The sequence below is a fragment of the Oncorhynchus tshawytscha genome, linkage group LG30 (genome assembly GCF_018296145.1).
Source record: "Oncorhynchus tshawytscha isolate Ot180627B linkage group LG30, Otsh_v2.0, whole genome shotgun sequence".
Lineage (NCBI taxonomy): Eukaryota > Metazoa > Chordata > Actinopteri > Salmoniformes > Salmonidae > Oncorhynchus > Oncorhynchus tshawytscha.
This window is the reverse complement of record NC_056458.1, coordinates 14,975,362-14,992,170: the sequence shown is the minus strand read 5'-3', so window position 1 is coordinate 14,992,170 and position 16,809 is coordinate 14,975,362. Positions and strand designations below refer to the sequence as shown.

Below are 16,809 nucleotides of genomic sequence, written 5' to 3'. Positions count from 1 at the left end.
AGATAAAAATCAATGCATATACTGGTAAATTATTAATACACTGCTCAAAAAATAAAGGGAACACTTAAACAACACAATGTAACTCCAAGTCAATCACACTTCTGTGAAATCAAACTGTCCACTTAGGAAGCAACAGTGATGGACAATAAATTTCACATGCTGTTGTGCAAATGGAATAGACAACAGGTGAAAATGATAGGCAATTAGCAAGACACCCGCAATAAAGGAGTGGTTCTGCAGGTGATAACCACAGACCACTTCTCAGTTCCTATGCTTCCTGGCTGATGTTTTGATCACTTTTGAATGCTGGCGGTGCTTTCACTCTAGTGGTAGCATGAGATGGAGTCTACAACCCACACAAGTGGCTCAGGTAGTGCAGCTCATCCAGGATGGCACATCAATGCGAGCTGTGGCAAGAAGGTTTGCTGTGTCTGTCAGCGTAGTGTCCAGAGCATGGAGGCGCTACCAGGAGACAGGCCAGTACATCAGGAGACGTGGAGGAGGCCAAAGGAGGGCAACAACCCAGCAGCAGGACCGCTACCTCCGCCTTTGTGCAAGGAGGAGCAGGAGGAGCACTGACCTCCTCCTGACCTCCAGCAGGCCACAAATGTGCATGTGTCTGCTCAAACGGTCAGAAACCGACTCCATGAGGGTGGTATGAGGGCCCGACGTCCACAGGTGGGGGTTGTGCTTACAGCCCAACACCGTGCAGGACGTTTGGCATTTGCCAGAGAACACCAAGATTGGCAAATTCGCCAATGGCGCCCTGTGCTCCTCACAGATGAAAGCAGGTTCCCACTGAGCACATGTGACAGATGTGACAGTCTGCAGACGCCGTGGATAACGTTCTGCTGCCTGCAACATCCTCCAGCATGACCGGTTTGGCGGTGGGTCAGTCATGGTGTGGGGTGGTATTTCTTTGGGGGGCCGCACAGCCCTCCATGTGCTCGCCAGAGGTAGCCTGACTGCCATTAGGTACCGAGATGAGATCCTCAGGCCCCATGTGAGACCATATGCTGGTGCGGTTGGCACTGGGTTCCTCCTAATGCAAGACAATGCTAGACCTCATGTGGCTGGAGTGTGTCAGCAGTTCCTGCAAGAGGAAGACATTGATGCTATGGACTGGCCCGCCCGTTCCCTAGACCTGAATCCAATTGAGCACATCTGGGACATCATGTCTCGCTCCATCCACCAACACCACGTTGCACCACAGACTGTCCAGGAGTTGGCGGATGCTTTAGTCCAGGTCTGGGAGGAGATCCCTCAGGAGACCATCCTCCACCTCATCAGGAGCATGCCCAGGCGTTGTAGGGAGGTCATAAAGGCACGTGGAGGCCACACACACTACTAAGCCTCATTTTGACTTGTTTTAAGGACATTACATCAAAGTTGGATCAGCCTGTAGTGTGGTTTTCCACTTTAATTTTGAGTGTGACTCCAAATCCAGACCTCCATGGGTTGATACATTTTCTTTAAAGTCACAGAGGGCTATTGAAAGAAACAACACTTTAACACTTTTTTGAAGAGTTTGACATTTGGATCCTTTGCTCCGGACAAGGGTAATTCCAAGCATAAAGCTGACACGTAAATGACTAATATTGAAAGTATTTTGAAAATTCCCAAAACAAATCTTTTCCCTATAAAATATTAAGCTCCAAATAATGCAACAAAATATTTTTTCAATTCTACAAATAAAGTTCTCCTGCCGTACAAGGATTGTCCAGACTTTAAAGAATCCGTAAGCTAATTTCCTGTCATTCTAAACATTTTTTCATGGTTTATGACGTGTTCATATGCTATTTGGGCCCCCAAAAGCTTGTGCGGGGTGTGTCCTATGCCAGTGACTACAACTCAGCTACCAGTACCACCTGGGACTACCAGCACACACAAAGGTGTCAAATGACAATGATTGAGTTCGTATCAATGTTGAAATGTCTATGATCGTTACTGCAAATACAGAAGCATGTACTACAGTGTTCATGACTATGAGACAAAAAAGGGCACAGTGAGGGAGGGAATCTAAATGTCTACAGAATTAAGTGTCGATTAATAGTGATCTTTTGTAAACAAAGCCATCCAAAAGGTAGATGGAGACTAAATTATCTTCATTTCTTTTGTAGGAGCTAATCCAAGATGGCAAGAGCCCCACAGGCCGTATTTCACAGGGGTTGTTTTTGTTACTCCTCACTATTTAGCTGCTGTTACCATGATAGAGAAGCTCTGAGACCAAATAAAGGCAGGAATTCTTTGCAGATGGCAGCGCTAAAGACCTTGAGACTGTGGAGTGCCGTGTGCGTTATGCGTCACTGAGACAGTGAGCTAGAGCAGGGCTTGGAGAAGAGAGGTTCAAACATGGAAACAAAATGCTAGCCCTTCCACAGCTCAAGAGCAGTACAAACGTCATTGGAAAAACTAAATAGATTAAAATGAGAGAATAGTAAACCACATCCATAGGCTATCCATAGGTCGTATAGCTGCTGGAAGTAGTTGTGGGGGGTGTTTAAATTTTTTTTGCCGGTCCTACAGACATTTCTATCAGTCCACTAATACAAGGACTAGTAAAGGCCCAGTTCACTCCGTTTTGGAGAAGAAAAAATAAATAATAATTGCATGTTTTAGGGGGTACTGCAGCACCCTCAGCACCCCTACTTCCCGTGGCTATGGTCATATGGAGCATATGCATTCTTATGCTGTACACTAACAAAATATACTGTACCAAATCATATCCAGTATGGCATAATGTCGTTCAATAACTCATGACAACATAATCCTGTCACCAGTCTGCTTCTAGTTTGCTTTCTTGGTAAATGCAGCGACAGGGCCTGTGCAAAGCTGCCAGTAATACAAATATTGTATCACTGAACAATTACAATGGCTGGAAAAATGTACATTTTCCTGTCAGATGAGACCGTTATTATGGCTGAACCATGAGTAAACACAATCAGTCACTGACATGAGAAAAAATGGAGCTATGAAAACAAATACACAATATATACAAAAGTATATGGACACCCCTTTCAAATTAGTGGATTCGGCTATTTCAGCCACACCTGTTGCTGACAGGTGTATAAAATCGAGCACACAGAAATGCAATCTCCATAGACAAATATTGACAGTAAAATGGCCTTACTGAAGAGCTCAGTGATTTTTAACGTGGCACAGTCATAGGAGGCCACCTTTCCAACAAGTCAGTTGGTAAAATTTCTGCCTTGCTAGAGCTGCCACGGTCAACTGTAAGTGCTGTTATTGTGAAGTGGAAACGTCTAGGAGAAACAACAGCTCACAGTATGGGACCGCCGAGTGCTGAAGTGCGTAGCGTGTAAAAATAATCTGTCCTCGGTTGCAAGACTCACTACCGAGTTCCAAACTGCCTCTGGAGAAATGTCAGCAAAATAACTGTTCATCGGGAGCTTCATGAAATGGGTTTCCATGGCTGAGCAGCCTCACAAAAATCTAAGATCTCCATGCACAATGCCAAGCGTCGGCTGGAGTGGTGTAAAGCTCACCGCCACTGGACTCTGGAGTGATGAACCAACGATTCACCATCTGGCAGTCTGATGGATGAATCTGTGTTTGGCGGATGCCAGGAAAATGCTACCTGTCCCAAATGGTCTGGGGGTGTTTTCATGGTTCAGGCTAGGCCCGTTTGTTCCAGTGAAGGGAAATTTTAACGCTACAGCATACAACAATGATTCTATGCTTCCAATTTTGTGGTAACTGTTTGGGGAAGGCCCTTTCCTGTTTCAGTATGACAACGCCCCCGTGCACAAAGCGAGGTCCATACAGAAATGGTTTGTCGAGATCGGTGTGGAAGAACTTGACTGGCCTGCACAGAGCCCTCACCTCTACCCCATCGAACAACTTTGGGATGAATTGTAACGCCGACTGTGAGCCAGGCCTAATCGCCCAACATCAGTGCCTTACCTCCCTAATGCTCTTGTGGCTGAATGGAAGCAAGTCCCTACAGCAATGTTCCAACATCTAGTGGAAAGCCTTCCCAGAAGAGAGGAGGCTGTTATGGCAGCAAAGGGGGGACCAACTCCATATTAATGCCCATGATTTTGGAATGAGATGTTTGACAAGCAGGTGTCCACATACGTTTGGTCATGTAGTGTAGCATGAGTAAAAAGGGAAAACAAGTGTGCAGACAGACAGACATATGGTTTGGCATTATTCATATGGCTGACCTCCTGTGGCCCTTTGGTTTGCTGAATGCCTTTGTGATGGCTGATTGGCCAGAATGTCTTCGCTGAAATGATGTCCTCATTTTCTGTGAGAAAAACAGAGATTTTCCAATCAGGGATGAATTAAACAGATCATTCATTCATGGAGCCAAAAGTGGCTTGGTAAAGGGGTAGTTCCTCCAAATTAACAACAACAGATGATTCCCTACCGTGAACATAGTCTATGGAGAGACTGTTTACATTTAGGAGAGACTGTACATTTACATTGACATTTTAGTCATTTAGCAGATGCTCTTATCCAGAGCGATTTATAGTTAGTGCATTTTGTTATTATTTCATTACACATGACCAACCTTCAAAGCATTGGATTGTGTTTCATAATGACTTGGTTTGCAATGACCTTCATCTATCTAATTTTACCAAGGAGAGCCTTGATTTGACCATGTACTGTAATTTATAACAACGCAGCAGGAAAATAAGTTTGCAGTCAGTGGCGGAGAAGTAAAGAAATATGATCTGCAGACTACATTCTCTCCTGGCTATAATTGAGAAAATATACGCATGAGACATCATACTGATGGAATTTGTAGTGAAGTCCAGCAGTCATGGTAAGCCTGATGTCTTTTCAACCAATTTTGCCCACTGGGTTGAGCTCTTGTAAAATAGTTAGTACCAGGAATTGATATCTGTAGGCCTACTCGATACATGGTTAGTCATATATTTTTCTCATCATCCATGTAGGCTACTGCATCTCATAAAATACAATACAATATAATTGTAGCACTGCATAAATAAAAAAAATAAACATGTTTTTTACATAAGTGATGGAAAGCAGAATGTGGTATAGTTGCATCTGTTTCCTGCCTCTGCTAGGCAGCTGGAGGGTGAAGGAAGCCCTCTCCACCATATCAGTATTATTAGCCTTTGGGGTAGAGCTACACAATGCTGCAGGGAGGTTCTAAACTCCTCAATACTGAATCTGTGTGGTTGAGATATTGTGTTATTTGCTGTGCAAGTATTTTCTATGGTATTGTAAATCTATTTACATTTGATTTATTCACCTTCATTTTCTTTTTCTATTCTTAAATGAAAGTGGAAGTCCAATATTTCCTCTGTTGGTTCATCCATCTGCATGATTACCATGTGCAATTTAAACCTTTCCTACTTTACAATCCAGCTGGTATGCAGTATAAGTGCACATGGATTGTTATATAGAAGAATTCATTGGGTACGTTTGTGTAGGGTTTTCAAAGTGTCTTCAACCTTTTATATATACAGTGCATTCGGAAAGTATTCAGACCACTTGACTTTTTCCACATTTTGTTACATTACAGCCTAATTCTAAAATTGATCAAATATATTTGTTTTCTCATCAGTCTACACACAATACCTCATAATGACAAAGCAAAAAAAAAGTTTTTTATAATTTATTGCAAATGTATAAACATTTTTTAAAATATTTTTTATATTTCATTTACATAAGTATTCAGACCCTTTACTGTGTACTTTGTTAACACACCTTTGGCAGCGATTACAGCCTTGAGTCTTCTTGGGTATGACGCTACAAGCTTGGCACCCGTGTATTTGGGGAGTTTCTCCCATTCTTCTCTGCAGATCCTCTCAACCTCTGTCAGTTTGGATGGGGAGTGCACAGCTGTTTTCAGGTCTCTCCAGAGATGTTGGAATGGGTTCAAGTCCGGGCTCTGGCTGGGCCACTCAAGAACATTCAGAAGCTTCTCCCAAAGCCACTCCTGCGTTGTCTTGGCTATGTGCTTAGGGTCATTGTCCTGTTGGAAAGTCACCACAGTCTGAGGTCCCGAGCACTCTAGGGCAGGTTTTCATCAATGATCTCTCTGTAGTTTGCTCCGTTCATCTTTCCCTCAATTCTGACTAGTCTCCCAGTCCCTGACGATGAAAAGCATCCCCAAAGCATGATGCTGCCACCACCATGCTTTACCATAGGTATGGTGCCAGGTTTCCTCCAGACATTGATGCTTGGCATTCAGGGCAAAGAGTTGAATCTTGGCTTCATCAGACCAGAGAATATTGTTTCTCGTGGTCTGAGAGTCCTTTAGGTGCCTTTTGGCAAACTCCAAGCGGGCTGTCATGTGCCTTTTACTGAGGAGTGGCTTCCGTCTGGCCACTCTACCATAAAGGAATGATTGGTGGAGTGCTGCAGAGATGGTTGTCATTCTGAAATGTTCTCCCATCTCCACAGAGGAACTCTGGAGCTGTCAGAGTGACCATCGGATTCTTGGTCACCTCCCTGACCAAGGCCCTTCTCCCCTGATTGCTCAGTTTGGTCGAGCGGCCAGCTCTAGGAAGAGTCCAAACTTCTTACATTTAAGAATGATGGAGGAACCTTCAATGCTACAGAAATGTTTTGGTACCCTTCCCCAGATCTGTGACACAATACTGTCGTCTCGGTGCTCTACGGACAATTCCTTTGACCTCATGTCTTGGTTTTGCTCTGACATGCACTGTCAACTGTGGGACCTTTATATAGACAGGTTGGTGCCTTTCCAAGTCATGACCAATCAATTGAATATACCACAGCTGGACTCCAATCAAGTTGTAGATACATTTCAAGGATGATCAATGGAAACAGTATGCACCTGAGCTCAATTTCGAGTCGCATAATAAAGCGTCTGAATACCTATGTAAATGTGAGAAAAATATATATAAATATTTTCTGAATGGTGTTTTCCTATTTTGTTGCATTACAACCTGTAATTTAAATGGATTTGTTCTTGGATTTCAATGTAATGGACATACACAAAATAGTCCAAATTGGTGAAGTGAATTGCAAAAAATAGCTTGTTTCAAAAAAATTCTACAAAATAAAAAACGGAAAAGTGGTGCGTGCGTATGTATTCACCCCCTTTGCTACGAAGCCCATGAATAAGATCTGGAGCAACCAATTACCTACAGAAGTCACATAATTAGTTCAATAAAGTCCACCTGTGTGCAATCTAAGTGTCACATGATCTCAGTATATGTACACTTGTTCTGAAAGGCCCCAGAGTCTGCAACACCAGTAAGGGGCACCACCAAGCAAACAGCACCAGGAAGACCAAGGAGCTCTCCAAACAGGCCAGAGACAAAGTTGTGGAGAAGTACAGATCAGGGTTGGGTTATAAAAAACATTTTCAGAAACTTTGAACATCCCACGGAGCACCATTAAATCCGTTATTAAAAAATGGAAAGAACATGGCACCACAACAAACCTGTCAAGAGAGTGCCACCCACCAAAACTCACGGTCCAGGCAAGGAGGGCATTAATCAGAGAGGCAACAAAGAGACCAAAGATAACCCTGAAGGATCTGCGAAGCTCCACAGCGGAGATTGGAGTGTCCGTCCATAGGACCACTTTAAGCCATAAACTCCACAGAGCTGGGCTTTACGAGTGGACAGAGTGGACAGAAAAAACCAGCAGAACACCAGCAGAACCCATCCAACTTGCAGGAGCTGGAGCAGTTTTGCCTTGAAGAATGGGCAAAAATCCCAGTGGCTAGATGTGCCAAGCTTATAGAGACATACCCCAAGAGACTTGCAGCTGTAATTGCTGCAAAAGGTGTCTCTACAAAGTATTGACTTTGGGGGGGGTGAAGAGTTATGCACGCTCAAGTTCTGTTTTTTTCTTATTATTTCTTGTTTGTTTCACAATTAAAAATCTTACCACAAACAAATCCATTAGCATGTTAATTAAGTGAGGATAATACATTGGGACTGCCATTTTTGATATGGTTCTTTCAGGAAGTGTTCACACCCCTTGACTTATTCCACATTTTGTTGTGTTACAGCCTGAATTCAAAATGGATTAAATTGATATTTCTCACCCATCTACACACAATACCCCATAATGAGAACGTGATTTTTTTGTTGTTGATGAAATGTTAGCAAATTTATGGAAATTTCAATACAGAAAATCTGATTTACATACAGTAAGTATTCACACCTGTGAGTCAATACATGTTTGAATCACCTTTGGCAGTGATTACAGCTGTGAGTATTTCTGGGTAAGTCTCTGAGCTTTGCACACCTGGATTGTAAAATATTTGCCCATTATTCTTTTAAAAATTCTTCAAGCTCTGTCAAGTTGGTTGTTGATCATTGCTAGACAGACATTTTCAAGTCTTGCCATAGATTTTCAAGCTGATTTAATTAAGTCTGTAACTAGGCTACTCAGGAATATTCAATGTCATCTTGGTAACCAACTCCAGTGTATATCTGGCCTTGTGTTTTAGGTTATTGTCCTGGTGAAAGGTAACTTTGTCTCCCAGTGTCTGGTGGAAAGCAGACTGAACCAGGTTTTCTTCTCGGACTTTGCCTGTTCTTAGTTCTTTTCAGTTTATTTTTATCCTAAAAAAACACTCCCTAGTTCTTGCCGATGACAAGCATACCCATAACATGATGCAGACACCAACATGCTTGAAAATATGAAGAGTGGTACTTAGTGATGTGTTGTGTTGGATTTTCCCCAAACATAACGCTTTGTATTCAGGACATAAATTTATTTCTTTGCCACATTTTTTGCAGTTTTACTTTAGTGCCTTATTGCAAACAGGATGCGTGTTCTGGAATAAAAAATAAATAAATTTAGTTTAGTATTGAGGAGTAACTGCAATGTTGTTGATCCGTTTTCTCCTATCACAGCCATTAAACTCTTTCATGGTGAAATCCGTGAGAGGTTTCTTTCTTCTCCGGCAACTGAGTTAGGAAGGACGCCTCTATCTTTGTAGTGACTAGGTGTAAAGGTACACCATCCAAAGTGGAATAGTCAATGTCAGCTTTTATTTTTTTTACCCATCTACCAATAGCTGACCTTCTTTGCGTAGCATTGGAAAACCTCCCTGGTCTTTGTGGTTGAATCTGTGTTTGAAATTCACTGCTCAACTGAGGGACCTTACAAATAATTGTATGTGTGGAGTACAGAAATTAGTTAAACACTGTCATTGCACACAGAGTGAGTCCATGCTACTTATTATGCGACTTGTTAAGCTGATTTTTACACCTGAACTTACTTAGACTTGCCATAACAAAGGGCTTGAATACTCATTGACTCAAGAAATTTCAGCTTTACATTTTTAATTAATTTGTAAACATTTCTAAAAATATAATTACACTTTCGTATTTTGGAGTATTGCGTGTAGGCCAGTGACACAAAGTCTCAATTGAATACATTTTAAATCCAGGCTGTAATAACACAAAATGTGTAAAAAGTCAAGGGGTGTGAAGGCACTATACATCTACATTGTAGGACATGTTATATAAAAGCCTGATACAGCTTTCAGCTTGGTTTACAGAAATGAATACAAAACATTCTTCTACATTCTAAACATGAATCAACTCTTTGACAAATAACTTTGATGATGTACGTGCATCCTAACACACATACACACACACAAACAATGATTTGAGATTGCACAGTACCTAATGTAGAAAGTGAAAGAAAATGAAGTAAGAAGAACTTACCTTCTCCTTCTCTGGAATCCTTGACTCATTGCAGTTTACTTTGGAGTGGGAGCCAATGCTTTGTTGAGGGGTCATCTTTTTAAGCCCAGCAGGTCACAAACGCAGTCAGTGTAATGTCCTGGTGCACTTCGATGCTGCCGTTCATTACAGAGGAAAGTTTTTAAATGTAGCAAAAAATCATAGTCACACTTTGTTTGACAAAATAATTTGTTTGTACTGAGAGCCCATTAGAGTGGTACCGTAAGAGGCACCCTTTTCCTGCCCTTTCCCAAATCTCACTGCTTTCTGAGCTGGGCCTCCCTCTTTCCACCCCACTGACTAAATAAGGATATCCCATCCCAGTCTCCTCACACAGTAGCCAGTGTGCAGCACACTGAGGATGGGGCAGACAGTCGGTCAGGAGGACCTTCTCGGGTTACACTTTATTATCCAGCCTTCACCCAGGGGGCAGTAAGGAGGGAGTTGTGGTGAGTTGAGGCTGCACAGTGCTCTCAACCTCTTCCTGTGGTATGACTGAGGTTGGAGAGGATTCAAGTTCCTAATGCAACAGGTACAGCTTATAGTGTTACACTAGTACAGTCCATTAAGGTTGGTTGGCACATAAACGACGTGTGATTGTACTAACGTTAGGCCTACATTCATCAACCTACCTTCATCAATGCATCAATTGAAATATAGAAAATGTATTGTAGCTTGGTATCCCTTACAGAAAAACCACATTTCACATGTGGAAAATCACACGATTTCATATGAAATTTCACATGTGAAACCATGTGTATTTTGAACACTTCACATGTGGTCACCAGAAATCCCCGTGTTTTTTCCATAAAGGATCAAATAATTTATTCCCAATTTAAGTTTACACTAAAGTCAAAATTAACAGTATATTCAATGTTAACAACAAACTAACCGTTCCAAGTAAACCTTAGGCAATCTACAGTTACAGCTGATGAGAATCAGTTAGTGAATTTGCTGGAATACAATCCTGTTTGTGTTCTGTGTACTAATGAGAGAGGGTATATTGATATTGGCTGATGACTCAAACAAACTGAATTCTTCCACTGCTCTATGTTCTTTATATATTTCAGTCTCAGACTGCCATTGTTGAAGTTGCTTGTGGTGGTGACGTCAAAATGAGGGTGGTTGTACAAAACAAAGTAATCAGTGACTTTATCATCTCTGACCAATAAGAGATTATTTTTCAAAACACAGCTTTATTATGTATTATTGACTGTATGTTTTGTTTATTCCATGTGTAACTCTGTGTTGTTGTATGTGTCGAATTGCTACGCTTTAGCTTGGCCAGGTCGCAGTTGCAAATGAGAACTTGTTCTCAACTAGCCTACCTGGTTAAATAAAGGTGAAATAAAATAAATGAATAAAATAAATGGTCATTTAGAGCATTTCTTTGCAGAAAATCACAACTGGTCAAAATAACACACAAAAAAAAATGCAGTGTTGTCAGACCTCGAATAATGCAAAGAAAATTAATTTATTTTCGGAAGTGCGACATAGGCTGATGCGGTGGATTGAGACGCATCCAATGTGAAAAAGATATCTCTAGCTTAAACTGACTGGTGCGTCAATTGACTCAATTGGGTTATTGTCGTGATTTTCACCGAAAATGTACAACTACGGCATTAACGTCTACCAGTTTTATATAAAAGAAAATACTAACCATTACTGAATGATTCTGAAAAGTCTCGCTTTAGTTTCTAGCCACAAGCATAAACAAACTACCTGGGGAGGGCTCATGAGAACGACTGACTGAACTGAATCCGTTCCTCCCAACTCAACTCACTGCACGACATACAAAATAAATTTTTGCCACCAGGCGTGTCCATATAGCCTCTTCCTTCTAGTTATCATGCTAGCTAGCCCAACTGCAACATTCAAAATAATAGTGCTTGCACTAATAACAGCCAAGTTTCATCTTAGCGACTGTCTTAAACAGTCCAAACAACATCTAGGTCTGTTAGAAGAACACAACATTTATTATGAAATTTACAGGCCAGTCATTACGGAATTCTAGTCTCTCAGCCTGTTTAATTGGCTTTGGTGCTCACGTTAGCATTGCTAGCTAGATAAACCTGCTGCATCTGAAATAAAGTGTTTTCATGATACCAAACAAATACAGCCTCAGCGACTGTCCAAGCAACCATCCAACAACATTGAAGGCCTATAGGAACTAATAAAAAGAATGACATTTACAAGTAATTCAATATGACAATATAGGCTATTTGGGAAAGGACACAATTGCTGCCGGAGCTGCAACCCTGGTGGGAGTGGTTTTGCCAAATGGAATCATGGTAGTTTGAGCCTTGAACAACAGGAAAATATTGGAGTAAGCTGACTATAAATATCATAGGTTTAAAATATGTACAGCTGTTATTAGACAAAGACAACCGGAGAAACATATAGCAGGGAGTTGATCAGAAAACTCCAGACGGTTTTTATAGTTAGCTGTAAATGACTGTCCAAATGTCTTGCTAGTCATCTCAGGGATTCTATTTGAAAATGTCACAGAGAAGCAATTTCTGGTTTTGCTCATCACTAAGCAGTCAATCGACATGAAATCCAAAAATTACACTAAAATGGTGTAGGACATCACTAAATACTTTATAACAACCCAAATGTTAAAAGTGGAGGCGTTGTCCTTTAAGTATTTACTTCAACCAAACAGTGTTTTAAGAGAGGGAAGTGAATGTTCTGAGGAAGTGTTTTTTCTTTTAGATGTTAACTGACTGTTCGCACTCACACACCCTGTGAAATGAAGCTGTGAGTTTATTTATGTGTCTCTGACACATTAAAACCTACAAATATTCAGTTGTCATGGATGAAGCTGCTTAAAACATTGGCCATTCATTTTTGCCATTTCGTAGTATCCCCTCAAATAAGGGAATTATATAAGTTAAAAAGCAGGCAACTGAAAGATAAAAACAGTGGAAGCTGCTAACCTGTACCTGACCACACATTCATTTTGACAGTTGTATGATTGCGGTATCATTGATTTAAAAAATCACCAGGATAATAAGCAGGGTAATTCTATAGCTAATTTTCACATTTTGTTACGTTACACTTTTATTCTAAAATGGATTTAGAAAATACACACAATAACCCATAATTACAAAGCACAAACAGGGTTTTAGACTTTTTTTTGCAAATGTATTAAAAATAAAATCTGAAATATTATATGTACATAAATATTCAGGGGGCTCCCGAGTGGCGCAGCAGTCTAAGGCACTGCATCGCAGTGCTAGAGGTGCCATTGCAGACACCTTGGTTTGAATCCAGGCTGTATCACAACTGGCTGTGATTGGGAGTCCCATAGGACGGCGCACAATTGGCCCAGCATCGTCCGGATTTGGCCAGTGTAGGCCGTCATTGTCAGTAAAAATGTATTCTTAACTGACTTGCCTAGTTAAATAAAGGTTAAATATAAAATTCAGACGCTTTAGTCAATGGTGGTCACACCAGTTACTGACTGGTTTTCTGAACCATGCCCCTAAAGGTATCTGTGAACAACAGATGCATATCTGTATTCCCAGTCATGTGAAATCTATAGATTAGGGCCTATTGAATGTATTTCAATTGACTGACTTCCTTATACGAACTGTAACTCAATCAAATCTTTTAAAATGTTGCATGTTGTGCTTATATTTTTGTTCGGTGTATATTATATTACTTGCATGAATGTCATGGTGTGGCCAGTTCCTTATGTACACCACCCCATTCACTCCTACAGACAGCGAGTCATGTGGCCATGGCTTGCTATACGGTATACTGAACACAAATAATATAAAACGAAACATGCAACAACTGCGACAATTTTTTCCCATGACTGGGCAGGGGCGCAGACATGGGTGAGCTTTGGAGGGCAGGCTCACCCACTTTGGAGCCAGGCCCAGCCGATCAGAATCTGTTTTTCCGTGCAAAAGTCCTTTATTACAGAGAAATACTCCTCGGTTTAATCAGCTGTCTGGGTGGCTTGTCTCAGATGATCCCACAGGTGAATAAACCACATGTGGAGGTCCTGGGCTGCCGTGGTTACATGTGGCCTGCGGATGTGAGGCCGGTTGGACGTACTGCCAAATTCTCTAAAAACACGTTGGGGGCAGCTTATGGTAGAGAAATTAAAATTCCTGCAGTTAGCATGCCAATTGCATGCTCCCTCAAGACATCTGTGGCATTGTGTTGTGTGGCAAAACTCCACATTTTAGAGTGGTATTTTATTTTCCCCAGCACAAGGTGCACCTGTGTAATGATCACACTGTTCAATCAACTTCTTGATATGCCAGGTCAGGTGGAGGGATTATCTTGGCAAAGGAGAAATGCTCACTATGGGGATGTAAACAAATTTGTGTACACAATTTGAGAGAAATAAGCTTCTTGAATGTATGGAGCATTTCTGGGATCTTTAATTTCAGCTCATGAAACATGGGACCAGCACCTTACGTGTTGTGCTCATATTTGTGTTTAGTATAATTAAGTACCAAGAAAATGACTTGTGTTGTGTTGAATCTGACATGTTGACACAAACACAACCCACACTATCACCAGGGTATTGAGTCCCTGTAATGTTATTGCATTGCATTGACAAATAGTACTTCAATGACTGCAAACAAATAAGCAATCTATTGTTTGTCACAATAGCTGTGGACTGAACAGTGAACACAGGAGAATGAAAAACATTAACAGTGTGCTTTTACTTTCATTAAGACATAATTTGCTTTCCACGCTATATGCATGGATCTCTGAAACTGAATTGACAAAGTGACTGAAATAATGGAACACTTTGTCAAACTATGCAATTGGCCTTAACTAAATTTCAAACTGCCAACTGAAGCATTTCACAACCATGACATGTTGTCACTTTGGTTTCAGATATTTCCTGCTAGCTAGCCTTGCCGCTATCTTCCTCATTTTAGCTTCCTCTTTGTGTCAAGGCTTAGTTATTAACGATCAGACGTGTTGTCAGATGCACAGTATCATCAGCGTCTCTGTCCCTGTTTGGTCAAAGGAGAGAACTCGACGAAGAAATCATTGGGGCATGCACTAAACATCCACCTTTTCAACTAGAGGTCTGGTCACAAAGGTATGACATGATATTGTTTCATGGTTTTATTGATAATTCATTCAATTGACATAACAAATCTGTACAACTTTGGAATACATTATACAGTATAATGTATTGATATTTCCAAATGTAATGGCTCTTGTTGTTTCTATTGGATTTGTGGTTTCACAAAAAGTATCAATGGAACTGTTATCTACCCTAAACAAACATTTGATAGTGGGAAGTCCTGGATACTCCACTGGTTACAGTCAAGTACACCAAAACAAAAAAGGTAATCAGGACAAAACATCACCTGGAGCCTGGAGGTAAATGTTTGGTCAGGGAGTATTTGAATGTTTAAACATTACACAAATGTCCATTATTTCCTTACTACAGGCTCGTCGTCTGCAACTGTGAGAGAAGGCCCCCCACTTAGTGTATTTGACAAGCTGAGTTGGACACTCAGTATGACAGGGTGTCAGTTTGTCAAATACCCCAAGTGAGGGGTCACTTGTCTGCTGAGCATCTCCCACCAGACTGACTTCAAAGAAGATCACTTCATAAACCTTCAAGTGACTTTCACTGTTACCCCGTTAGGCTTTCTCTGGCAAAACATTTGATTGTGTGAAAATGTACTGTGATGGTGTACATGATCTTGCACTGTCACTAATGTCTCATGTATTTGTGTAAGTTTGTATGATGACACTTGGTACACTGTGTAACAAATGTGTGTGTCCCTGTATTAAATAATGTACTGGGTAAACTTGAGGTCCCTAGCATATGTAAAGACGATGTGTATAGACAAATACATAGAAATGGAATAGAGATTGCATTTCTATAGGTAACTTTTCATCAGGTTTCTAAGCACTTTTTGTAGGCCTAAATTAAGTACATAAGGGTGACTGACCCACTACCGATGTCAAGTAATCACTGGGTGACAGACTGGTATGGTGAGCGATGGCACATTGTTCTACAATGCTCAGCACAAATTGGTTATCATGGAAGAAATTAAAGGAGAGTTTATTCTAATATTGAACAAAATGTTGCTTTAAATTAAGGGAGATATAGAGCAGTTGGAGATATATAACTTATTTATAGGGCGGCAGGTTTCCTAGCGATTTGAGCCTTAGACCTGAGCCAACGAGGTGAAAAATCTGTCGACGTGCCCTTGAGCAAGGCACTTAACCCTAAATGCTCCAGCGTTGCTTTTGAAAATGGCAGACCTTGGCTGTGACCACACTCTGAGGGTGTTTCAGGGAGAGATGGTATATGCACATTTACAATTCACACATGCTTATTAACGTGTGAAATAGGACAAATATAAGCACGCACCAAATTTTTATTTATCTTGCAATCTATGCTTTTACAAGGCCTATTATTATGTTCAATAACCTGCCTTTGGATATTTCTGTCAAATACCACCCTTTATCTGTCAGACCCACATGCCTTCCTGTGCTCACAAAGCCACATGCGCTTGAGTAAGAGCGGATGTCTGTACTATCTTGTGATTAGATAGCAGTGTTTGACTCACATACTGCATAGCAACAGCAGTCAATAAATATGGATCGATTTGCTGATTTATTTTGAAAAAAGATGCAACCCAGGGGATAACAAATTAAAGCAAAATTAACTTGTTTCCAACGTAGTCCCAGATGGAATATACAACATGCAGATAACACATAAAAAAATAGTAATCCCTACAGTACATGGAGCGATCTATCACCCATCATTATCATTTGTCATCAACACTGAATATCATTGTAATCTACCGACATAGTACCAAAACCACCCAGTATCACTACACTGTACACTGGGTGTACAAAACATTATGCAAGTGAATCCAGGTCAATGCTATGATCCCCTATTGATGTGCATTTTTACATCCACTTCAATCAGTGTAGATGAAGGGGAGGAGACAGGTTGACGAAGGATTTTTAAGCCTTGAGACAATTGAGACTTGGATTGTGTATGTGCGCCATTCATAGAGTGAATGGGCAAGACAAATGTAAGTGTCTTTGAGCAGGGTATGGTAGTAGATTCCAGGCTCACCGGATTATGTCAAGAACTGTAATGCTGCTGGGTTTTTCACACCCA

The 16,809-nt window shown here is 40.9% G+C and overlaps 1 protein-coding gene and 1 long non-coding RNA gene across 5 annotated transcripts in view; one reads left to right on the top strand and one right to left on the bottom strand.

The window, feature by feature from the left end:
• The window catches only part of arhgap20b (Rho GTPase activating protein 20b), a 42,176-nt gene extending 32,184 nt beyond the window's left edge, over positions 1 to 9,992 (bottom strand). Inside the window, exons 1-2 of one of the 2 annotated variants that reach the window (XM_024420221.2) lie at positions 9,660 to 9,992; positions 4,188 to 4,270 (exon numbers count right to left, since the gene is read on the bottom strand). In XM_024420221.2, the coding sequence (XP_024275989.1) occupies positions 4,188 to 4,270; positions 9,660 to 9,734 (158 nt within the window). In that variant the 5' untranslated portion in view covers positions 9,735 to 9,992. The remainder of the gene's footprint in view (positions 1 to 4,187; positions 4,271 to 9,659) is intronic. The other variant, XM_024420222.2, reaches the window with a different exon arrangement.
• Positions 9,993 to 14,621: 4,629 nt separating this feature from the next.
• Positions 14,622 to 15,478, top strand: LOC112251725. 3 transcript variants are annotated; one of them, XR_002953697.1, is made up of 2 exons: positions 14,622 to 14,754; positions 15,112 to 15,478. It is a non-coding gene; the product is annotated as an uncharacterized LOC112251725 (long non-coding RNA). The 3 variants fall into 3 exon arrangements; XR_002953696.1 differs by having other exon boundaries at positions 14,912 to 15,478; XR_002953698.1 differs by having other exon boundaries at positions 14,622 to 15,007.
• Positions 15,479 to 16,809: the final 1,331 nt, after the last annotated feature.